This window comes from Hemicordylus capensis, chromosome 2, assembly GCF_027244095.1.
Source record: "Hemicordylus capensis ecotype Gifberg chromosome 2, rHemCap1.1.pri, whole genome shotgun sequence".
NCBI lineage: Eukaryota > Metazoa > Chordata > Lepidosauria > Squamata > Cordylidae > Hemicordylus > Hemicordylus capensis.
Window position 1 is genome coordinate 157,842,860 of NC_069658.1, and position 26,110 is coordinate 157,868,969.

The 26,110-nt window shown below is 41.7% G+C and overlaps 2 protein-coding genes across 6 annotated transcripts in view; one reads left to right on the forward strand and one right to left on the reverse strand.

The window, feature by feature from the left end:
- LOC128347162 (C-type lectin domain family 12 member B-like) overlaps nt 1-26,110 on the forward strand; it is an 80,383-nt gene that overhangs the window by 3,555 nt on the left and 50,718 nt on the right. For 4 of the 5 annotated variants that reach the window (XM_053301381.1, XM_053301385.1, XM_053301382.1 and 1 more), the window contains exon 2: nt 4,036-4,308. In XM_053301381.1, coding sequence (XP_053157356.1) covers nt 4,110-4,308 — 199 coding nt within the window. In that variant the 5' untranslated portion in view covers nt 4,036-4,109. Of the gene's footprint in view, nt 1-2,380; nt 3,175-4,035; nt 4,309-26,110 lie in introns of those variants that run through there. The other variant, XM_053301383.1, reaches the window with a different exon arrangement.
- On the reverse strand, nt 1,862-2,830 carry LOC128343697 (olfactory receptor 10T2-like). Its single transcript, XM_053293132.1, has one exon. The coding sequence runs from the start codon at nt 2,828-2,830 to the stop codon at nt 1,862-1,864; it is 969 nt and encodes a 322-aa protein (XP_053149107.1).

The following is a 26,110-nucleotide window of genomic DNA, read 5'->3' on the forward strand; positions in this document are numbered from 1 at the left end:
CATACAGGAAGCCACCCTCCATCTCCCCTGGCTTCCTCATCACTGGCTTCAAGCCCATTATAGCTGTTTCCAGGGTCAGCCGCCACCCCTCTTAGCCCCTCCCCTTCCTTCCATTCCCATCCTGCCTGTTAGTCCTTAAAGGGGCTGCCTTACAGGACTCCATTTCCTCTTTCTCTATCATCCCCCAGGGTCTCTGCAGAGGGGAAGGGCCAACTAGTAGGGATGTGCAAACAGGTTCAACCCTGAACCAGTTCCGTTTGATGGTTTGGGGTTGAACCGAATCCCCCAGCAATTCGGTCCAACATTGGACCAAACCCTGACAGTTCAGGGGGTTCGTGATTTTTTTAAAAGTGAAAAAAACCTTTTTTTAACCTTTCTCCCCTTTGGGGGAGTTCTTTGGGGCGGAGTTCATAGTTCATAGTAGGCAACACCTACTTCATAGTTCATAGAGTTCATAGTTCATAGTAGGCAACACCCAAGGCAGCATCTTATACCAAACCCTCTCTGCCTGCCCCACCCCCACACATCATTTTGAATATTCTACAGAAATATTTAACTTTGGCTGGATTGTATCCATGTCCCTGGGATTATAGCTTTCTTTGATGTCTCTCTCACACATTTGAATGCCACTGCAAACTTCAATAGAGTCCTCAATTCTGAAAAATTGCACTTCTGTTGGTCTAACTTTTCTCTCTGTAGAATTTCTGCTGTATAGAGAGCATCAGTGACATCTAGTGGCTAGTAAATGCAATGCGAGATTTCAAATTGGGTGGCTCTTTAAAGAACAGCATGAAATCTTGTTGGAAGCATCTAATTAATCAGTGACAAACAGTACTTGAAAGGAAAAAATGAAAAATAACCTACATAGGTTCATCCACAAAAATAAGAGACTTTAAAACTCAGGAAAGAGGTAGCACAACCTACAAGAAAGGAATACAAACTGGACTAAAATATACACTATGTGGCACCAGACGTAGTGGCCCACCCTTAAGTAATATGAATAAAACAAGTAATTAATATGAACAAATATTAAGTAATATATTAAGTAATATGTACTCATATCAAGTAATATAAACAAATTAAGCTTGAAATGAGAAACTAAAAATTGAAATGACTATGACAAAATTACTAATAGTTTTGTTGAATACTTCTTAAAAATACATTTCCAAAAATATCACAAGTGCTTCTGTAGTTTTTGATACTTATAGTTGGGAGCAGAACATCCTCCATTACTATTGAGAATGCATTCAAAAGCAGTTTCAGCAGTCACATCATACTATGTAAAACGTTTACTATGTAAAAGCTTTTTCAAACCCAAGGAATCTCTCTTACATTCAGCATTTTGCAAAGAAAAGAAAGCCTATGCCAGAAACCCTTGGAGCTGATTCAGCTGAACATCCTCCTTTACATACAAGGAGGATGGGGCTGTGGTGAGAACACACCCAGCCCCACATCACTGAAGGATATACCTTCAGAACCAACCATGTACTGGTTATGTACTCTAGGGTCCTTGAAGGAAGAGTGGGATAGAAATGCAAACAAACAAACAAAAACAAAAGGTGATCTTATGTCCTCTAATCACATGTGTATCCCCTCTAAAAAAACACCCCTATTTAGCTCCAAAAGCCTATTTAAACAGGTCGATTCTGATGAACACCCCTCACATGTGATTAAAGGATGTGCTGAGATTGCATTAGCATGTCTTTTAATGATGTCTGGGTGGGCAAGTTCTCACCATGACTCCATCCTTGTCACATGAAGCAGAGGCTGTTCAGCTGAACTGGCTCTTGGTTGTGGTTGTTACTTTTCGTTGGTACCCTTGTTCTGCTATGTCCCTGACTCTTCATGCTCCTTTATAAATTCACAACACAAGAGCATGAATTCTCCCTGTTCTCCAGTTGAGGATTTCTTTGATAAGGAGTTTTCTGAGAGCAGTTTGGATGTCTTTATTTCTAAGACTGTAGACAATGGGATTCAAAAGTGGAGTTACTAGTGTGTACATGATAGACACCATGATGTCTTTTCCAGGGATGTAACTGGAGATTGGCCTTAAGTAGGTGGCAGAAGCACATCCAAAGTGCACAATCACAACAATAAGGTGGGAGGTACAGGTAGAAAATGCTTTGCGCTTCCCCTCTGCAGAGGGAATTCTTAGGACAGTGACAAAGATGAAAAAATAAGAAAGGATGACAGAGAGAAAGGAGCCAAGGATAAATATTGTACAGAGTGCTAAAATCACAACTTCAGTGTTCTGATCAGGAGGGCAAGCCAACTTGACCACAGGTGCAACATCACAGAAGTAGTGGTCAATTCTGTTTCCTCCATAGAAGGGCAAGTGGAATACAAGGTATGTCTCAATAAATGAGAAAAAGAAGCCACTCACTGCCAAAGAAGCTCCCAACTGCAAACAAACTCTCCTGTTCATCATAAGATGATAATGCAAGGGGTGGCACACGGCCACATAGCGGTCATATCCCATCCCAATGAGGATTAGGCAGTTAGTGCACGCAATGCCGATGAAGAAAAACATTTGTGTCACACATCCAGCAAAAGAGATCGTCTTCCTTCCCAAGAGAAGAGTTACCAGCATGTTGGGGACAATGACAAATGTGTAGCAGCTTTCTGAGAAGGACAAGAGTGAGAGGAAGAAATACATGGGAATGTGCAAACTGCGATTCAGCCAGATTATAGCCATAATTATAACATTTCCAGAAAGAGATGCCAAATACATGAGGGAAAATACAACAAACAGCACCAACTGCAAGTCTGGGAAGTTTGAAAATCCAGTCAGGACAAATTCTGTAACTTCAGTTTCGTTTCTTCTCTTCATTGGTGCAAGGCCTTGGGTCTATAAATGAATCATTAGCATTTCAAGAGGAGGAACAGGAACTTGGCTACACATTTCATCTAAAAACAAATTAGCATATGCATACAGCTTCCTTCAGGAAATCTCCAGGACAATTAGATATTTGGGTACCCTAGAAGAATACCCTGCTCTGTGCTCCATGCTTCTCCCTCCTCTGCTCAGCTCAGCTCATCCTTGTCTCCCAGAGATACTTATTCCCACAACCATGAACAGGCTGAATCTCAGTACCAGATGGTGCAGGGATGATGGCTGGCAACAGAGGCAATCCAAAACCTACCACCTCTGTATACTCTGTGCCTGGGCCAAAGGTATCTCTCATTGCTACTCACTACGTTTTTCTACACAGCCCCACCACCCCTCTATCATATCCCAAGCTGAAAGGCACACCAATGCTCAATGCAGGGGCATAGCTAGGGGAGAGGGGGCCCGTGTTCGCATGTCTCCCCGGTGGCCCCTCAGAATAAATAATGAAGAAAATTGGGAGGGGTGGAGCTGGGGGCTCTCAGGATCTGGGGCCGCTGGGTTCTTTGAACACATCCGTACCATTATAGCTACACCCCTCAGTTAAAGAGGGAAAAAAAGGGGACATATGGCTGTTTAATGGAGCTTGTATTGGACATTTGCTAGCATGTCTAAGTAAATGCCAACACAAATGATGGAGAGAGGATTTTTAAAAGATCATTAGCTAAAGAGAAAAGCTTGGCCATGGCATTTTCTGGTAAATATCAGGAATTATGTCACACGGCATATTTTAGACATTTGTCAACTGGGTTCGGATATTGTTACAGGAGAAAACAGAAAGAGTGGTATGTCTACAACTTCCTGCATTTCATATTTCAAAATTTGTGAGATTTTGTGTGCACATTTCAACATCTTTTGTGTGCACATATTTCAAAACCTGTGCAATTTCAAAATCAAAATCAAAAAAATAACAGATCACAAAACTACAAGCAAACAGTTACTGAATGCATAGATTATATATGTCTATATTTGAAATATCAACTACTGCCACTGAATGCAAATTATTTTAATTATAAGAGTTTACCGTAGCACCTGAGCAGCTATTCCTTCCTTCTTAAAAACCACCTTTCCAAAATAATCATAACACCATTCAACAACATAACACCTACAAGATGTTTAGTAATGATGTTCCTTATTTTCTAATACAGAGGAAGAACTATATCAAAAGAATTCATAAAAACAAGAATCCATAAGAGAGGGAAAAGGAGTGAAAGAGAAAAACATGAATGAAAAGTTCAGAAGACACTTTTGGCGGAAGTCTGAAGATGCCCTCTTGGATGAGTTTAAAAGAAACTGTTCTTTGATAAAGGATATTATATACGTTTATTGTATTGACACCCTGTGGGAAAACCATCTCAAGTGCATTGTTGGAAATGGTGATTCAGTTCCAAGAAAGCAGCAAAAACCATACCTAGGTGAAGGTAATTATAGAAACACCCGAAAAAACAAGCCAAGATCAAAATTTGTTCCACATTCTAATCAAAACAATTAAGTTCAGTTTCTAAGGCCTCATTAATTTCATTTGAAAGACTTAAGCACATTCTTTAATATGTTATGTAGCACAGACCTGCACAACCCGAGAAATGAGAGATACATTTAATGCAGTAAATTCTGAATGTCAGCATATGTATATGCCCTTTGTTGGCTCAAATATGTTGCACATGTCCATGTTCAGTGCCTGAATTTGTGACTATATGTGAGTCTGCCCAGTGTTTCAGCAAAAAGACAATCTATCAGACATTCATCTATCAGAACAGCTCTAGCCAGGCTGTTCCTTTAGATCAGGACTGCACAACTGCAGCCCCTCATCTGTTTTTGGATTACAACTCCCATCATCCACAGTGGCCAACAGTCAGGGATTATGGAAGATGTAGTACAACATCTGCAAGGAGGCCTGAGTTGTGCACCCCTGCTTTAGATGAACTACAAAATGTTCATATTAATGAACATAAAATTGTTTTGCATAAAATTGCAAAACATAATTGTGCAGTCAATGGAAACATGCAGGTGTTGGTTTTTAAAAACAAATTCTGAACATTAGATTAAGGCCTATAACAACAAAAATGTCATTAAAGTACATAAGTTTGATCATTTCAGATCCCAGATGGCATTGCAATGGAGTGATGACTTCTTTGACATATGTCCCATTCATATTATCCAGTTGTGACACTATTTTGGCAAGAGGTAATTAAGTATTCAAAACAGACTTTGAGGAATATTGGGCTGCTTCTTGGAACTGCCATTCTAGTAAACCCCAGGTACTTATGAATTCCAGAGGCAGTCTCTCTCCAGTCTGATATCACTCACCAAGGATATCCAGCAAATAAAACAAATTTATTTGATGCTCTGCAGATCCACACTTTCCAAACAATCATTAAAATCCAATGAAATCTATGGTTAGACACAGGCTTATATAAAACTGAGACCTGAATGATGATCAGTATTGGCTGAAATTGAGATTGCACAGCTGGGAGGGGTGGCAGCTTTAGTTTTAAAAGATGGATTTAATTCATCATGGAAGAACATCATGGTTAAGGAATTTAATGTTATTGGGATGGGCTCATTACTTCAAGCCAAAGAAGAACTGGAGAAGTTAAAGATCACAGTGAAGCAGCGGCTGACAGACAGAGACAGACAAAATGACATTGCTAGGATTTCAGAGCATAGTGAGAGGTGGTTGGGATCAGCGAAATAAACTGACAATGAGATGGAATTGCGTCCCTTACATTAACTTTTCAATTAATGGGGTTATTAATTCTCTCTGAGAATCAGATATATCCGGATTCTTGGAGAGAATTAATAACCCCATTAATTGAAAAGTTACTTGGTTGGTCTGACGAATTTTATATTTCCTGGTTTTGTCTGATCAGAACACTGAAATAACGTGTAAGGTTGCACAATTTTGTGTTGTTATTTGTAGAATTCATCATCAAATTTGTAGAATTGGTCATCAGAGTAAGAACTGCTCCCCCCCTTTTTTTTAAAAACTAGTTATCTTGATTTTAATTTGTTTTAAGTTTTATATATCAGCTATTGGTTGCTGACCACAATAAAGATATCGAGCCCTTTCTCGCGATCTGTGAGAAGGGCTTCGCGGGTGGGTGGGGAGGAAGGTTTTGTTCCCTGGCCTTCCCCGCTGACGATCCACAGAGGGCACTGGGTGCGCAGATTCTCCACTACCTCTGGCAGTGTGGAGGGCTGGGGGCTGGAATGCATTGTTCCCCTCCCCCAAACTCCCATAATGTACCATGCGAGTGCCTGGTGCATTGTGGGTATCCTGCAGTCTGCTTGCAGCTGCGACTGGCAGACAATCGGAAAAAAAGGGGGCTAAGGGATATTTTAAGTGCGGGCTTTGCAGGCAGGTTTGCCGTGGTAGTGGAACCCACAGCTGCTTGCCTCCTGCTACTTCTCGCAAGCAGCCAAGAGTGGGCTTGACTGCCTTAGCCTGCTCTTGTCTGCTTGTGGGAACAGCCTCATTGCATTGGAACCGCCATGTGAGCAGCAGTTATAGATGAATCATTACCTTCAAGTGACCAAAAGGCTCACTCTAAGGAACTGGAAAACAATAATTCCTCCTGTATTCAGACATGGATTACTGATTGTAAGCATATGAATACCAGGGAATGGTGGAGACAAAAGAGTATTAATGGGATCCTGTTTTGATGTTCCGAGTGCCATTTTGGAGGCCTGTTTTCCCCTTGCTGATTGGTTTTCTGGCACTGGCTTCTGATTGGCTTGTGATCTCCTTGCTTCTTGGTTGGCTTGTTATCATACAAATCAAGTGTTGTCATAGGCAACTGTGCCCCCATTGGCTGGGGAGGGGGGGCAGGTACACAAAAAGCGGGAGTTTCAAAATGTATTCAAAGGGACTGGGGGAGCAGAGAGAGACATGTGTGCCTCTCTTGAAGAGGATAGATCTGGAAGAGAGGATGAAGGAATTAAGGAAGGTTGATTTTGTGGGTTTTGTGATAATAGTTGTATATATTTCAGGGCAACTAAATGACACTCTGTGTGGAGAAAGGGAAGGTTTGGAAAGGGAAGATTAAAGTTAGTTTCTGTTTCAGCTCAACATGGTGTCCAGGCTCTGTGTTATCTTCACAGTTTTCTCTGCACCAAGTATAATATGCTGTTGCTGTGCTTTTGCTGCTATAACTATCTGGTTTTGCTGACTCTCAGATTGACAAAGGCAGAACATGGGTGCCTTCCTTCCTTGAGTTGTGGCTTGTTTTGTTTGTGAGAGATGGTGTTGTGGCAAGAAATTGACAGTGGCAGAGGGGTGTGTGTGAGAGAGAGAGAGAGAGAGAGAGAGAGAGAGAGAGAGAGAGATTTCTTGGTGATTGCTGTGATGAGCTCCATGTCTGGCCTTGAGACTAACTTGTGCTTCACCCACTGTTCTGGTCTCCTCTGCAATCTGCATTGCAAGTTGTACTCGGCCAAACATGTTGGGAATTCTCTCTGGTAAGAGAATCCCCTTTTCATTATAGCAGAGTGCACAGAGGCACAACACAGAGGATTTAGTTAGGCGTTTAGTTAGGTGTATGCTGAGAGTAAAGTAACTTGGAGCCAGTTCATAGTTTCAAATCAATATATATGGCATTTATTAGAGAACTCCATTCTGGATAGGAAAGTGAGGAGTTAGGATCTCTAATCTAGCTAGCTAGCTGGATGCAGATGGATTTTGCATCTTCTCTGCACACATGGTGCAGGGAGAGGAGCTTGCTTGCATGTTGCAAGGTAGAAGGACAGGAAGAGAAGAGAGAGGAAGTGTCCCTGAGATTAGCAATCTACATTCCAAAGGGATAGTGTCAGAACAGTAGAGAAGGGATGATCAATATCTTGACCCTCTAGCCCTCTGACTCACTAGTCTGTCCTCCTATGTCACTGAGACAAGAGACAGCGCAAAGTCCTTCACTTCCAACAAAAATTGTGTCTGAAGTTGCTTTAGTTGAGCATTTGGCTATGCTTGCTGGTAAAGGTGCTGTTGTGGCAGCTGCGGCAGTGCTAGGAAGTAAGCAAACATAATTGTGTGTGAGAGAGCAACTTGTGCCAGTGATGTTACTCCACTGTGGCTGGCAGTGCATTCTGCATCAGTGATTCCTTTTTGGCCATTTTTGGACTGTTTTTGAAACGTGTGATCTGTGTTGGGAGGGACAGATTCCTTTTTACTGTGTGCTTCTGAGCGCTTTCCAGACTAGACCCTACAACAGGGTCAGGATATATCTCGGAAGTGTGCTTCCACACTTCCTGTGTCGTGACACTGCAGTCCCTACGCGGACAGCAGGGTACCATTCACATTTCCAATGCCTTGTTTCGAATCTAATGCCTGCAATATAGAGCTAGGACATCGTATATACGGTGTGAAAAAGTTGCTGTTTTGGTGGTTGTTAGTTGCTGCGAGACTGCTCCCCTTGCTATTTATGTCCTACAATTTTTTATGAATATTTGAAATATTTTCAATTATTTTCTCATAGAGTATAATGGGACCAAAACCAGCCCATATCTACTATTGTGGAGCACCTAGGGGTACAAAAGTTGGGTGGGTGGTAGACAGATAGGGGTGCCTACCACCCACAAACCCCCAAGGCAATTGGACACTCCTCTGATTATTGGTGATTTTTAAAAGTATTTTTGAATTCCTCATGGGGAATAATTAGGATTGCAGCAAATGTATAGCTTCATGTCAAGGGGAAAGGGGTGTCCTAGAGCGGAGTGTGGTGGGTGGTAGTTCCTAGGGTGGGCAAGGAAGCTATCAGAATTATTTGAAAGGAATTGGGCAAAGGGCTGATTTTTAAGTGATTTTTGAAGTTTATGCGTCTTTAAGGTTTTTCTCCATAAAAAAAGCATGGCAGTGTCAGCAAATGTATAGCTTCACGTTGGGGGCAAAGGGGGGGCCTAGAGCAGAGTGTGGTGGGTGGTAGTGCCCAAGGGGGGCCAGGTAGCTATCAGAATTATTTGAAAGGAATTGGGCAAAGGGCTGGTTTTTAAGTGATTTTTGAAGTTTATGTGTCTTTAAGGTTAGCAGATGAGAGTGGATTCATGGTTTGTCATTGAAAATCTTATATGCTACCAAAGAATCTACACTCAGAACACTTCAGAAACAACAAAACCCAGTACCCCATGGGTTAGCAACCCATGGGGGTGGTTGGCACCCTCTTTGCACTAGACCACCACTCACTCTGGGTCACCCCAGCACCCCCAGTATACAGTGTACTGTGCTTGATTGGCCAGCAAACTCGCCTGACCTGACCCCATAGAGAATCTATGGGGCATTGCCAAGAGAAGGATGAGAGACATGAGACCAAAGAATGCAGAAGAGCTGAAGGCCGCTAATGAAGCATCCTGGTCTTCCATAACACCTCATCAGTGCCACAGGCTGATAGCATCCATGCCACGCCGCATTGAGGCAGTAATTGCTGCAAAAGGGGCCCAAACCAAGTACTGAATACATATGCATGCTTATACTTTTCAGAGGTCCGATATTGTTCTATTCTACAATCCTTGTCTTCTTGGTTCCATGTAATATTCTAATTTTCTGGGATTGTGGATTTGGGGTTTTCATGAGCTGTACGCCATGATCATCACAATTATAACAAATTAAGGCTTGACTTATCTCGCTTTGCATGTAATGCGTCTGTCTCATATATCAGTTTCACCTTTTAATTTGCATTACTGAAATTAATGGACTTTTGCACGATATTCTAATTTTCCGAGTTTCACCTGTATATGTGGCTTCCCTAATGGCAACAAAAAATGTCTCCCTTCTTAGAAGAACATTGGAGGAGGGAGAAAAAGAGGGTGCAGGATACCTCAGAATGTATGTTATTGTAGGGACCAATAAATAACAAATGTTTAGGTTGTGATGTACCCTTAGGATTCTTGATGGCTACAGGCTACCTCTAGGCTTAGATGTAGGATGCCTCTGAAAGGCATGCCTTCATCTCCTTCTTGTTGGCTTCCCAGAGGCAGATACCTGAAATCCATGTGCTGTAAGGATGTGCAAACCGATTCAGGTACCTGAATCCAGCTGATTTGGGTGATTTTGAGACAGATCACTTCTGAGGTCCATTGGCTAGATTTGGGTACAAATTGAATCATGCCAGATTCAATTCAAATTGCTTTGAGATTTGGATTCCTCTTATCATTCCCCCCAGATTCCCAGCTTTCATTTAAAAAAAAAAAAAGCTAAGCTCTAGCCCTTATAGAAGTGGAGTTATGGAGCAAAATGTGTGGTCACTATTTTTCAAGTGTTTGGATTCTTTGGTCTATAATAACTTTTCCTCAATGAAGCCCTATGAGGATTCATTACACACCGTCATTTCTTCTATTCATTTTGAATGTCTGGCAGTTGACTGCCAGCTGTCAACTGCCATGTGCCAGCTACACCCCCCTCGCACCTCCAAGGCAGTGGGGTACTACTCAGTTTATGTTCTAGGAATTTAGACTGCTTGGTGTCTAATAACCTTTCCTCATAACGAATCCCTATGAAGATTCATCACACACCAAAGAGTCTAAACAGTTCAAAAATTCCTAAAAATAATAATAAACTGAGTACCTCACTGCCTTGCAGGAGAGAGTTGGCACATGGCAGTTGACTGTTGGCACTGTCCATTGACAGTCGAAATGAACAGAAGAAATTAAGGTGTGCAATGAATCCTCATAGGGATTCAGTATGAGGAAAAGTTATTATACACCAAAGAATCCAAACACTTGAAAAATAGTGACCACACATTTTGCTCCATAACTCCACTTCTACAAGGGCTAAAGCTTATCTTCAAAAAAATAAAAATAAAAATAAATAAAAAATAAAAAATAAATTAAAGCTGGGGATCCATGTTAGGGTTCGGATAGGGTGACTGCGAATCCCCATTATTTCCTATGGCGGAAATATACAAAACCTGTAAAAAATAATAAATAAATAAATCAGTGCCCCACTGCCTTGAAATGTGGGTGGTAGGTGGCACTCATAGGGACCTACCCAGTACCAAAATATGGTGCCGCTAGGACCTTTATAAGTGGTCTGAATCAATACAAATCTAAATTGAATTGAATCCAAATCAAATCTGGGGTGATTTGCAGGACAGATTCAGACACAAAACAAATCAGGGGTGATTCAATCCAGGCACAAATCAAATTGAAAAAATCAATTTTTGCACATTCCTAATGTGCTGCACTAGGTGTAGTTAGAGACCACGTAAAAGTTGAATAATGCATCATTCCCTCCACCTGCCCCCCACCTCATAGCACCTTTCAAACGAAGACAGGTTTATTCCCAGATGAAAAGAGAGATAAGCCACTCGGGCATGATTAGGGAGTCAGCACTTTTCAAATAAATGATTCCTGAAGGGACCTGAACTTCTAATTGTCTGAGTTCCCTGATGTTTTGTTGGGCAAACAAGACACTTTGAGAGTAATTATTTTTCTTCTGAAATATACATTAAGCTTTGCTCTTTAGAGACAACATATATGTGTTTGCTGCTTTTCAAAGTGTGCCAATTTCATAAATGTTTTCTTTCCCCTCGATCTGTATCATCACTTCTTCTTGTGACATTGCATCATGTTAACTTCCTCCCACTCTGTTTCTTGTTCTCACTGCTCATTGCTTAACATGTCGAGTGTTCTTAACACACTTCTTCCTCTTTTAATTAATGAGCTGTACTCTGAATTTTTGGCTTACATGGGTTTAAGAAAGACACACACACACACACACACACACACACACACACACACATGCACAGCTGTGACCCCCAACAAGCACTATTAACTGTTTGAAGGGCTTACCCTTCAAAAGCTTTGTGCCCCTGCAGGCACTACTAATTTTGGGCATTGCAAAATATGTATGTAACAACACTGAATGCAAATCCAAATGTCCACAGTAAGGTGAATTGTTAGTTGTGCAAGACATTTGATTAGATCTATATTGCACAAGCCACTCATGTGTTTGCTATTACAAGTCATCTAAAACCATTTATAAATTTGATTAGTTGGTTGGTTGGTTGGTTGATCTTTATACCGCCCTTCCAAAAATGAAAATAAATAAAATAAAAACAATTAAAATAAATTAACAGTTAAAATAAAAAACTATAAAAACAATATAAAACCAATTAACAGTTAAAATGTGGTTAGAGTGCTGGACTATGACCAGGGAGACCCGAGTTCAAATCCCCATTCATCCATGAGACTTGCTGCGTGACTCTGGGCCAGTCACTTAGGAACTTAGGAACATAGGAAACTGCCATATACTGAGTCAGACCATTGGGCTATCTAGCTCAGTATTTTCTTCTCAGACTGGCAGCGGCTTCTCCAAGGTTTCAGGCAGGAATCTCTCTCAGCCCTATCTTGGAGGCGCCAGGGAGGGAACTTGAAACCTTCTGCTCTTCCCAGAACGGCTTCATCCCCTGAGGGGAATAGCTTGCAGTGCTCACACATCAAGTCTCCCATGCAGATGCAACCAGGGCAGACCCTGCTTAGCTATGGGGACAAGTCATGCTTGCTACCACAAGACCAGCTCTCCTCTCCTACTTCTCTCTCAGCCTAACCTACTTCACAGGGTTGTGGTGAGGAGAAACTCTGATAGAATTAGTTTCAACAAAAAGACCTTGATAAACATAGGGCTGTGAAATTTTTTTATAACCGTACAGTTACATGAAAAGCCCTCCTACAGATTGAGCCACATGGTGTGAAAAGAAGGCTGGTTAAAATTATAAAGAATTAGCATTATGTTAAGATGTACACTGAAGTGTGGAATGATTGTATTAGTCTGTAATCATGCTTCTGCGGACAGAATTGAGGGTTGATTGATCCACCCAGAACCTGAAAATAAGTGTGAAAGGGAATAAGGAAGAGTACACAGGATAATTTGTCCAGTCACAGACCTCTACAGCAGTAGAGATGGAAATAGTATTTATGGATCTTCTGAACATCTGTGTTAGTATATAAACACAGATGTTCACAAGATATACGTGTGTGTGTGTGTGTGTGTGTGTGTGTGTGTGTGTGTGTGTGTGTGTGTGTGGTGTAGTGGCTAGAGTGCTGGACTAGGACTAGGGAGACCCGAGTTCAAATCCCCATTCAGCCATGATACTTGCTGGGTGACTCTGGGCCAGTCACTTCTCTCTCAGCCTAACCTACTTCACAGGGTTGTTGTAAGGAGAAACTTAAGTATGTAGTACACCACTCTGGGCTCCTTGGGGGAAGAACGGGATATAAAATGTAAAAATAAATCAATAAAAATAAAACAAATAAAACATTTAAAACAGTTTTAAAACCTTGGAAAACCAGGCCAAAGAAATAGGTCTCAAGGGCTCTCCTGAAGGCCAATAATGAATTCGAATTACGGATTTCTGCAGGGAGTGCATTCCACAGCCTAGGAGCAGCTACAGAGAAGTCCTGCCTTTGAGTCACCACCAGACATATCGGTTATAACTGGAGATGGACCTCCTCAGATGACCTTAACTTGCGGTGGGGATCATGTAGAAGAATGTGCGCTCTAAGGTAACCTGGATCTAAGCCATTCAGGGCTTTAAAGGTAATAACCAGCACTTTGTATTTTGCCTAGAAACATATCAGCAGCCGGTGCAACTGTTTTAAAACAGGCATAATATGTCTCTCCGGGTTGCCCCAGAGACCAATCTGGCTGCTGCAATTTGAACTAACTGAAGTTTTTGAACTACATACAAAGGCAGCCCCACGTAGAGCGCATTGCAATAGTCAAGTCTGGAGGTTATCAGCTGATGCAACACTGTTTTGAGATCATCCTCTTCAAGCAATGGACGCAGCTGTCGAATCAGCCAAAGCTGATAGAAAGCACTCCTGGCCATAGCTTCCACTTGAGATACCAGGGTGAGGACTGGGTCCAGGAGTACCCCCAAGCTGCGTACCTGCTCCTTCCGGGAGATTCTACACTATGAGCCAGGGGTTTGTTGACTCTCATTCACCAAAGGCAAGTCTGGAATTATATCACTGCCTGTCTGTGAGCCTCAATGAGCTGGTCTTGTGGTAGCAAGCAAGACTTGTCCCCTTAGCTAAGTAGGGTCTGCCCTGGTTGCATTTGAATGGGAGACTAGAAGTGTGAGCACTGCAGGATATTCCCCTCAGGGGATGGAGCCACTCTGGGAAGAGCAGAAGGTTTCAAGTTCCCTCCCTGGTGCCTCCAAGATAGGGCTGAGAGAGATTCCTGCCTGAAACCTTGGAGAAGCCGCTGCCAGTCTGTGAAGACAATACTGAGCTAGATGGGCCAATGGTCTGACTCAGTATATGGCAGCTTCCTATGTTCCTGTGGTAGACAATAATAATAACCAAATCTGATGAATATTTCTTTTGCATGTTGCACAATTTCAGTTGATCATATCCTATCTGCAGAAGCAAAATTGTTTCATTAGTTGGCTTAGCATTTTTTAAATTGTATAATTTTGATGCAAAATCAGCTTTCAGGTCAGTGCACTACACAAAGGTAACACCAGCAGATGTTGCTAACATGTCTTTGCTTCAGCTTTTTGTATATGCTTTTATTAAGGATTTGGGGGTAAGAATGCACAGTACGCATACATCAATATACATCAAATAAAAGAATTCAGGTGGGATGTTCTAATTAAACTATGTATTCAAATATCTAACATATTTCAATTGTTAAAATAGAAATTCATCTTATCATTGCTTCCTTTCCTGAGGTAAAATGAAAAGGTTAGCATATCCATTAATAATATGTCCCAGACTATTTTTAAACAGTCCTCTACTCCGGTACCATCTAGAAGTAAATAAGTAAGTAATCTTTATTTCGCTCATGGACCAGACAATAAAAAACCATTACATAGAATCAGAGCAAATCTTACAAATGATATAGCAAAACCTTACCATTCTGCAGATAATCCCCTTGTTGGAGTTAGTCAACAAAAATTTTAAGTAAAATTCATTGGGATGTCCAGGAAATTTTTCCAGAAGAGGAAAAATTAATCTTGAGCAAGCATCCCTGTAAAAATCACAATATAAAATGACATGTGGGGTGGTTTCTATAGCGCCAGAACCGCATGGACAAAGTCAAGAGCTAAATTAAAGTCGAGAGCTAAATCGAGATCCAAATAAATCTTCCTTTCAGAACAGCCATAGGAAGTGCATTAAGGTAAGCAAGCGTAAGGGCATGCCTTGGGTACAAGTACCCAAGTACTCTGCTGGTTTAAAATTGAGAAATTGATTCCCTATATAAATGTCAGACCTAAAGCTAGCCACTTCCACTTGTAATTCCATATCCAAGATGCGTTGACTAATAACCCTCAATGCCTGATCTGGCTCTAATCTGGCAAATTTGTCTTGAGAAAGGCCGAATTGGAGGAGTTTGTTTTTAACCAGAGTCTTCCGCTTGCAATTGAAGCCATCAGTCATTGTTAAGGAGACCAAACCCACTTGGGTAAAGGCTAGTTTTAACCAGAACTTTATAATGCATCTCCAGTAACACGACTCCAACCCAAGAAGACCTACTTCACGTCTAATGAAAGCATTGGGCACACAGCAGGGGACCTGCAGGATAGCTCTGATAAATTTGGATTGGATGACTTTCAGCAGTGCAGAGTTATTAAAAGGCCTCAATTGAACTCCATATAAAAGTTGAGGGTATACTTTAGCAAAAAAAAGTCTAATCGCAGCTGGGAAAAATGAGGCCCCCAGGGTGAAGTGATATGATTTGATTTTGTTTATTGAGAGTTGGGCATTCTGTATAATAGAGTTTAAATGAGCATTCTGGGAACCAGATGAATGGAAAACTACTCCTAAGTATTTAAAGGAGTAAACTTGTTCAATTATATGTCCATGCATGACCCATTTAAAGTGTTTTGGACGTTTAGCGAATACCAATACCTTTGTTTTATGGTAATTGACTTCGATGGACTCATCAACACAAAAGTCACTGAGTAAGCCAAGAGCAGGTTTTAATCCTATAGGGGTCTGGGACATAATAGCCATGTCACGCACCAGAGGCGTATCTAGGGAAATAGCGCCTAGGGCAAGCACTGAAATTACGCCCCCTGTCCAAATATCTGACACCCATCTTTCAGATAACTTTACCATAATATCAGCTGAAAAATACAAGTCGAGCTCGTTAATCTTTTAATATTTCAAAAACTATTTAGCAGTGGACATAGCCAGAGCAAAAAATGCTGGAAAACTACAGATTTCAGTATGCTGGGGCTCATGAAATACCCAAATGCTATGTGGAGGTGTACTTGGAAAACTAAACAGAAGTGCCTGTCTAATTCTCTACTATGCATTGTAGCACCACTGTTACATAAGTTTTAAAAATAAATGGAGAATTTGACTTTTCCCAGATACTCTGAAAATAATTAAAGGCTATGCAGAGTAAACTGTGTCACTGCTTGGAATATATTCTAGTATTTCAGAAAGACAGTTAAAAAGAAAGAAAGAAAGAAAGAAAGAAACTTCCAGGGGGCCTTAATAGTAAGGATTTCACACTGACTCAAAGACAAACTCACGATTAATAGCCATATTATTAAGACATCACATTTAACTCACTTATCACAAGAAGCAAAGTAAGAGCAAATGAATACAATCCTAGCTCATAAGCTTCAGCTCAGTATTCACAAGTCCTGATTCTCTGTACATAGTGCCAGGGGCGTAACTATAATAGGGCAAGGGGAGACAGTTGTCTGGGGGCCCACTGCCTTGGGGGCCCCCCAGAGGCAAGTCACATGACTGACTCCCCCAGCCACGCACCCGCCCGGGCTTCCTTCAGTTGTATTCATCCTCCGAAACTGATGTGAGTGTTAAGACCTGGAGCTACCAGAACAGCATGTCTTTCTCTAGTAACATTAAATGACTTACATTGTCCACAATGATGATGTTCTATTGTGGCACATAGGAGATATCTATATATCTATCTATATCTATATCTATATCTATATCTATATCTATATCTATATCTATATCTATATCTATATATGCTTTTTGTTACCACTATTCAGTCTCATTTAAGATTTCTTTACTTCATGAGCTGAGCTTCAGTGGGGGGGGGCATTTTCAGATCTTGTCTCGGGGCCCACTCCAACCTTGCTATACCACTGCATAGTGCCAATCTGAAAATGTGTACAGTGACTAAAGGCCATAGTGGGTCTGCAAAGGTTCCCCCTCCCCTCCCCCCGCTGGCCTCTAGGGCCTCACATGGACCATTTGAGCATGTGTGGTGGCCATTTTTAAAAATACTTTTTTAAAAAACAAAATGGCCACCATGCATTCTCAAATGGCCTCTGTGAGGCCTGGCATGGCCTAGGGCCTCACAGAGGCCATTTGAGCATGCGCAGTGGCCATTTTCTTTTTGGTGGCAATTTTTTTTAATTCTTTAATTTTAGAAAATGGTGCCCCCTTAAAGTGGCACCCGGAGCATGTGCCCTGCCTGCCCTACCCTAGATACGCCCCTGTCACCCACATAGAGGAGAATAGAGACTTGCCTGTGCGCTAATTTCGGGGCTTGAATAGAGGGGACAGATAGACGGGTCACCACAGAATTAATATAGATATTGAACAAGATGGGTGCTAAGTTGCAGCCCTGTTTCACTCCTCTGGAAGTGGCGATCTCTGACGATAAATGGCCTCTCGGGTTACAATGGATCTTCAGACAAGAGTTCACGTATAGGTTGGAAATTAAAAGCAAGATCCAATTGTCAGTAGAAAGGTCTTTCCGTTTTTGCCAAAGTCATTCCCTGGAGATATAATCAAAGGCTGACTTTAAGTAAATAAAAGCTACATAAAGGGCAGAGCCAGATTTATGGGTATATTTTTCTGCTAGAAACTGCAAAGTGAAGGTATTTTTTATGTTAGAACAACCTGCTCTAAAGCCTGCCTGTTCAAGGGCTAGAATATTGTTGGTATCTATCCAGTCAATCAGTTTACCTGGAGGATGTTTGGTGTAAATTTTAATAATTGTTTTTAACAGGCTTATGGGACGGTAATTTGCTGGTTCATCTCTTTTACCTATTTTGTAGTGGGGGATTATTATTGCTACACTCCAATTCTTCGGGATTTTGGCCGCGTTGTCAATATAGGTAAATAGAGAAACTAACATCAGAACCCACCAATCCAGGTTAGCCAGCAAAACTTCGATAGAGGTAAAGTCAATTCCAGGGGCTTTACCCTTTTAAAACTGCTTAATAAGATTTTTGACTTCTGAGCAGGAGACAGGATTCTAATTTGGTAAATCATTAGTACTCAGGTCAATAATACACACTGCAGCATCAGACTTCTTATACAGGGCAAGGAAATGACACTCTCAAAACTCTGCTGATATGATAAATGGAGAGGGCGAAGGGGCTCTCTCCAAGGAGGGTGAAATAAGCTGCCAAAACGTGGCAGAATTTTTCAATTTGGCCACCTCTATTAGTTCAGTGCAATTGTTCTGTATGTACGTATGTATGTATGTATTTAAAATATTTTTATACCACCCAAAATTACATCTCTTGGTGGTTTATTACAAGATATAATAATAATAATAATAATAATAATAATAATAATAATAATAATAATAATAATAATAATAAAAACATTAATTAAGAACAAAAAATTTAAAACACAACAATTTGAAAAAATTTAAAACAATATTATAAAACAACAGTAAAAACAATCAAAACAGTATCAGTTAAAAGCCTGGGTGAACAGATGTGTATTTAAAAACTTTTTAAAAATTGTCAGAGATGGGGAGGCTCATTTCACTAGGGAGCTCATTCCAAGCCTTGGGGCAGCAGCAGAGAAGGCCCGTCCCTGAGTAGCCACCAGACAAGCCGGTGGCAAATGCAGACGGACCTCTCCTGATGATCTCAATGGGTGGTGGGGTTCATAATGAAGAAGACGTTCTCTTAAATACCCAGGGCCCAAGCTGTTTAGGGCTTTATAGGTCATAATTAACACCTTGTATTTTGCCTGGAAACATATCGGCAGCCAGTGTAACTCCTTCAAAACAGGAGCAATATGGTCTCTCCTAGATGACTCAAAGAGCAGCCTGGCTGCCGCATTCTGAACCAACTGTAGTTTCCGGACTATGTACAAGGGCAGCCCCATATAGAGCGCATTACAGTAATCCAGTCTGGAGGTTACCAGCAGATGTACCACTGTTTTGAGGTAATCTATCTCAAGAAATGGATGCAGCTGGTGTATCAGCCGAAGCTGATAGAAGGCACCTCTGGCCACTGCCTCAGCCTGGGACAACAGGGAGAGACTTGGATCCAGAAGCACCCCCAGACTGCGCATCTGTTCCTTCTGGGGAAGTGTGACCCGATCCAGAACAGGCAGATCAAAATTGTCTCCTGAGTTTCAACCACGCACAATGAGTACCTCCATTTTATCTGGATTCAGTCTCAGTTTGTTATCCCTCATCCAGCCCATTACTGCCTCCAGACAGGCATTTAGGGAGGTTATGCCCTTTCCTGATTATGCTGACATGGAGAAATAGATTTGGGTGTCATCAGCATACTGATAAAACCCTGCACCAAATTTCCTGATAATCTCTCCCAGCGGTTTCATGTAGAAGTTAAACAACATCAGAGACAATACGGAGCCCTGAGAGACACCATACAAAAGTTCAGATTTTGAAGAACAACAGTCTCCAAGGGACAGCATCGGGAACCTGCCTGAGAGGCAGGAGCAGAACCACTGCAGAGCAGTGCCTCTCACTCCCAACCCCCTCAAATGCTCCAGAAGGAATCTATGGTCAATAGTATCGAAAGCTGCCGAGAGGTCCAAAGGGACCAACAGAGTCACACTTCCTCTGTCCATTCCCAATTGGAGATCATCCACTAGGCCAACCAAGGCAGTCTCCATCCCATAGACAGCCCAGAAGCCAGTTTGAAATGGACCTAGATAATCTTTTTCCTCCAAGACTGTCTATTTGACTGGAATTTCTTATACTTTAACAGTTGCTTATATTGTAATTTCATAATATGTACTACCTGGGCACTAATCATGGTTGAGCCTTCCGCACAGATTTTAAGTGCACCTAGTAAGTTTCTTTTAGCAACCTAAACCCAATCGAACCATGGGCGAGAGGGGAATTTTAGATGGTTTCTAGATAAGGAAGGAAAGTTAACAAGCACAGGATACAGTAAGGACTGGATACTATCATAACAATCAAGCACAGAGCTCTCCAAGAAATTGGAAGATCCAGCCATAATGTCCTCACACATGTGGCAAGTTTTGGGTGAGTTAAGTGCAGCAGTGATACGCAAGGATTGGGCCTCAGACCATCTTATTCTTTGAGGAGTAAAGTAATAGCATCTGTGCTGGTGCAGGCGTTGAAATAGCCAGCAATGACCAGATGATCGTGTGTGTTATTATCCTGAATTTCTAAGATAAAAATCTCCAATTTAGATAATGTCTCCTTCTTGTAGGCTTGTGAGCCAGCTGGCAGAATATAAACATTAATCAGGATGAGATTAGAATCTCTAATATTAATTAGAACAGCTAATGCCAAAGAGTCCAAGTTTCCCCAGTAAGGACGCTTTGGAGCAAAGCACGGTGGAAACAAAAACTGCTACACCCCTCATAGGTCTTCCTCTTCTTATTTCAGGCAAAGCATCCAATACAAAATGAGAATAGCCAGGCAGAAAAATATTGCCAATCAGCCAAGTTTCCTGAATTGCAGGATGTCAAAGCCAGTGATAAAAGCAGAGAAATCTGGATCACAGGTTTTGGAAATCCAGCCATTCACATTCCAGGTCAGCACTGAACGCTTGTGAGAAGAGCCCTCAAGTCAATCAGAATCAAGCTGATGGCACTCTCTCATCAGAGAAGAGTGACATTTAGGGTCCAGAATAGAGGAAACAGCAGTGAAGTGGGGATTGTCAAGAAGGCCTGCCCACTGGTCATTCTGTATATGACCATTCTCCTGGAAAGCCAAGGAGAGCTGCTGGAGTACATCTGGGTTGGAGCTGAGGTCACCCAGAGGCTGAGAGTCAAGGGGGCAGTTCCTCCCAGACTGTGGAACAGGACACGCCTCGATATCCTGAAATTCTAGAAGATTTTTTTATTGGGAAGCTGCATCATTATGCTTTCCCAGGAACGCCAGGTCATCCACAATCTCTAGCAAGGATTTTGAGTTGACTTGCAGCTCCAATAACGATTGGGAGAGCATGTCAATAAAGGTGTGGGAGGAATTGTGATCACTGAGATTAGCAGCCATAGCAGAGCAGGAGATTACTTGGTCTCTGAGTTGTTTTCGTTTTGCAAGTTGGTCATGAGCAGGCTGAGTCATTTGGCCTTGAGAGCCAGTAGACACCAGAACTTGCCTGGATATCTTGGAGCTGACATCAATACCCGGGTGGGGATGGGGAGGTAGAGGCTGTGACTTCAACTCTCTTGTGATCAGAGGAGCTACCAGAGAGTTAGAAAAACACTTCTGTGCTTGAATTCCAAAGTCAGCTAAAAGCATCTTCCAATTAAAGAGTAAATGTGGAATTCTGTCATTTCTGAAAGTGAGTTTAATCCTTTGACTATAATTAACATCAGGAAGGTATTCAAACTCAATGAGTTCCTGGCTGTAAATGGGGCAGCAAGTTAACAGTCTCAAAGAGCAGAGAATTGCCTCTTTGTGTAACCATTTATTGTGGTTTATGGGTGATCGAGAGATCATTAAGGTAATGCAATTGGGTTGTAATATACAGTTAAACTTGTTACCAGGCACAGGGAAGAGTTATTCCTGTGGGTTATTACCGCACCTCTCTGGCTTTGAGAGAAAGAGCAGGCTAAAGCATTTATTTTCATTTCCAGGCGGCCTATACGTTGTAGGACATATTGCAATGTATCCGCTGTTGGTTTACAAAACTGAGACAGAGTGGCATTCAAATCAGGAACAGCCTGAGGATACTGCAAAACATCAGTCAGTACCCAGTCAGTGTTTAATTTTTTACAATTAACTGTGGCGGAGTCATCAGGAGCACCAAGGGTAGCAAATCTGTTCTGAGATGGTAAAATAGATGGAAGGCTTACGTCAGCAGTTAAATATTTCTCCAATCTCGATTGCTTCGATTGCTTCTCCAACTCCGCAGCTCTGGCAGTAGGGCTAGCCCGAGGGCGCTTCTTTCTCCCTATCCTGGAGTGATTGTTAGTTAAAAACCATAAAGGTCATACTTGGTGTCTGGCCACAAATGTTTAAAAATCTCCAGGTGTGGTTAAAAATAATGAAAACTAACTTTTGCAGAGAAAAGGGGGATCAAAGGGAAGAGCAGAAAAAGATACAGCCCTCCGGCACCATGTCCACCATCAAGAAGTTTCCATTTACAAATGAGTTCTATCATTGCAGATACAATTCAGATTTGTTCTTGACACCCTCTACCCACATATCTAAGCTAAAACTGAATCCCTAAATGCCTGCCGGGAGGTGGTAATGGGCTGGATGTAGCTGGGGAGTTGGAAGATGTCCTGTAAGAACCTTGACTGAGCAACTTCAAAAGATTGTAAGTTCCCAGCTAAAAGAATCTGGGCACCATATAGCATCTGAGCCCGAGGTTTCGCATGATATACCCTTAGCATTGCCAGGATGTTCTGAGCGCCTTTAGAGTTAAAAAAAAAAATTAATAGCAACAATGGATCTTTGGGCATTTGCAGTTACAAACTCACAATGTGGTCTCCAGGATTTCCTCAAATGGAATATGAAGCCCAGATACTTATATGTTTTGACTTGTTGAAGGCTCCTACCATTGATTGACCACTTATAAGATCTCCTACGCTTACTAAAAACCATTAATTTTGTTTTTTGGGTATTGATGGACAGTGCCTCCTCTTCACAGAAATCTATAAAGGCTACATATCTTTGAAAGATATGTACACACTGGATTTGAAAAGTGTCCTTGGATGTCACATTTGACTCTTAAAAAGGTTTTTTCATATAATGAATTAATTAAGAATAGCAAATGGGGGCCTAATGAAGTTTTAGCGAGTTTACACCATAGATGGGTTCTAGGGATCGAATCGAATGCAGCCTTAACATCTATAAAGGCTACATATAGGGGCACATTTCTGCTAAGTTGTTTATCTACTAGATGTGAAAGCGTCAAAATCTGATCCCGCATAGACCGGCCTGATCGAAAGCCAGCCTGTTCATCCCTTATAATATTATTTTGCTCTGCCCAGTCTATGAGTTTATAACATGAATGCCTCGCATATAATTTGTTGATGACACACAAGAGACTGATTGGCCGATAATTGGCTGGGTCTGACAGTAGTCCATTTTTATATATGGGACAACTATGGCCATGTGCCAATCCTCCGGAACCCACATGGTCTATGTAGGTAAAAGGTCTGGCTAGAACTAGAGCCCACCAGTCAGATCCTGCCTTCAACAATTCCCTGGAAATCAGGTCTATGCCAGGAGCCTTACCAGGTTGTAGTTGGGAAATTAAATTATGAGTTTCTTATTCCATGACCAGAGGCCATGGGGGAAGGCAGTCTAAATAATGTAAGCAAGGGAAAGGACCCTTTATTGAAGGCAGGATCTGACTGGTGGGCTCTAGTTCTGGCCAGACCTTTTACCTACATAGACCACGTGGGTTGTACAGGAGCTGTATATAATGATTTAAAATGGGCCACCCAGCAGTCCGCAGTGATATAACTATCCAAAATAAATTATCCAAAATAAGGGGGCATTCTCCTTTCCCCAGTTTTGTTTAATTTTTACATAAACTCAATAGATTTGCATTTTAATGATTTGGATTTGCACCCCCCAAACTTGTTGGCAGACATGTTTCGTTATTGCTCTATGCGGATGATATTGCCCTTTTATCTCAAACCAGGATAGGTCTCAGTCGTGCTTTAACTTCCTTAGGTAAGTATACTGAGAAGGAGGCTTTAGAGATCAATTATTCTAAGACCAAGATAATGGCGTTTTCAAAGCACCCCAAAATATTTAAAGGGACAATAAACAGGCATAGTATTGAACAGGTTAAGGTTTTTAAGTATTGGGGGGTGGTATTCCACCAAACTGGAACACGTAAAGCCCATCTTGATTATATTTCCCAAGGTGCTCAACAGACGGCAAATGTGATTAAGTCCTTCTATTACTTCAGGGGTGCCTTTTTCGTACCAGCGGCTATAAAATTGTTGAATGCCAAGATATATCCCCAAATTCTTTATGGGGTGCAGATTGGTCCTCTGGAAAACTTCTCTCAGCTTATAACAGTACAAACTAAATTCCTGAGGGCTGTTTTTCAAGTACCCAATTGATTGATTGATTGATTGATTGATTGAAGTACCCAGCGGTACAGCAAATGCTGTCCTTCGTAGGGAAGCAGGGGTCACCACTCTTAAAGCAAAAGTATGGTTTTGCATAATTAAATTATGGTTGCCTGGTCTTCTTTCCGGCTGGCCTTGCCCCTTTAGTGTTATCAGACAGTTTCATTTCCAAATGGAAATCAGCTCTGAAATTAAAATTGCATCATTTGGGCACGTCTCAAGAAGCTCGGATTGGGCAAGGATTAGAGCAGACGCTTTGCTTTGTAAAGCAATTGCTCTGAGATACAGATTTGCAGGCGGAGTCCGCATGGCTACCCAAGGGAATATACTTAGATTCTCAAACTTTTAACTATAAACCGGCTGAATATTTAGACCAGATCTTGGTACCAAAATTTAGGAGCTTTCTGACAAATTTATTGCTCCTATTTTAGCCATTTATCCTGGTCACACAGACCAATTTTATTCGGAAATTATGCTGACCAGTTTTAAACCTGTAATTTCAGATAATGTGGCAAAGTTCTGTTTCCTGCCGTCGAAGCTCCATAATAGCACTTACATTTATAGCACTTACATTTATATACCGCTCTATAGCTGAAAGCTCTCTAAGCGGTTTACAATGATTTAGCATATTGCCCCCCAACATTCTGGGTACTCATTTTACCGACCTCGGAAGGATGGAAGGCTGAGTCAACCTTGAGCCCCTGGTCAGGATCGAACTTGTAACCTTCTGCTTACAGGGCGGCAGTTTTACCACTGCGCCACCAGGGACTCAATGGACTCATAAAGACTATATTAGTAATTTGAACAGTTTGTGATTTTGCAAACTTTGAAATTTCTTGGATTTTCTTATTAATACTATTAATTGTTATTAATCGTTAATCTGCTCTGTGACCACAATAAACTTACTTCACTTCAGGGGACGTTCAAAACAAAGAAAGAAAAATTGTCTAATAATAGCCTCCTTAAAGCAAGGAGGTATCTTGCCCTCCCTCAGAGAAGCATTTATAATATGTAGCAGACCCTCTCTGATAGTGCTACTGGCAGATGAAATGAGCCAAGTTGGGCAAGGTCAAGAGAACAGGTAGTAGGATGTACAGTCCAAAGCAGTTTGTTCACATCCTCAGAAATCACAAACTGAAAGTGATCCAATCTGATTCCGTAAGAGGAGCTGCTGGACACCTCCCTAGTAGACTCTACAATAAATGTGGAATCCAGTTCAAACTGAATAAGAGAGATTTTATCTGCAAAAAAGTCATTAAAACAGTACAGCAGGTGATCAAAAGTTCAAAAATTCAGTCCAAGGGGAGCGGGGGAAAGTACTAGCCCTCTCTCAAGGCTTAGGTACACGTATTCAACATAGGCCAGTTTCCTGACAGGGATCCTGGTAAGTGAGATGGTATTCTTGTAGACCACAGCCACACCACCTCCCCATCCACATCCTCTCACCTTCTCCACCACAGAATATCCCACCAGGAGAAGCTGAGACCAGAACGGATCACTAGCGGCTCCTGTTCAGTCTCTGTACTACACACCAGGTTGACTCCTTCATCCATAATCAGGTCATGAATGATCTCAGATTTATTTTGGAGCAACCTGGCATTACAAAGTAGCAAGGAGAAATTCTGTGGGTGGAAGGCTAGCTGGAAAGAGGAACATCTATCAGGTTTCTTGTTTCCTTCCCCTGTAGTGACCTGTTGACCTAACAATGCCATCATTGGAATAGCTGTGCCAGAGTCACTCCCTGTTTCCCCATCTCTTGTTTCCCAAGACACATACCTGCACTAGTCCCAACAATGTGTTTGGCAACAGCAGCACTGTGGTAAGCAGGACTCTTTCCTTTAGGAAACAGACACAAGGTATGCCCCAGGCCTAAGTCCCATCTCCAAAAGCCACTGCCAAAGGCTGGCCCCCTTTGGTGGTGGTCTTTGGCAGCTGCCTGCAGGTAACCCTCCCCCAAGCAGGCCATGCCAGCAGCTACACCCCAGGTGCTGCCCACCTTGATGGAGG

Excerpts from the sequence above, each read along its gene's own strand:
- LOC128343697 (XM_053293132.1), bottom strand. The coding sequence starts at position 2,830 with ATGAAGAGAAGAAACGAAACTGAAGTTACAGAATTTGTCCTGACTGGA.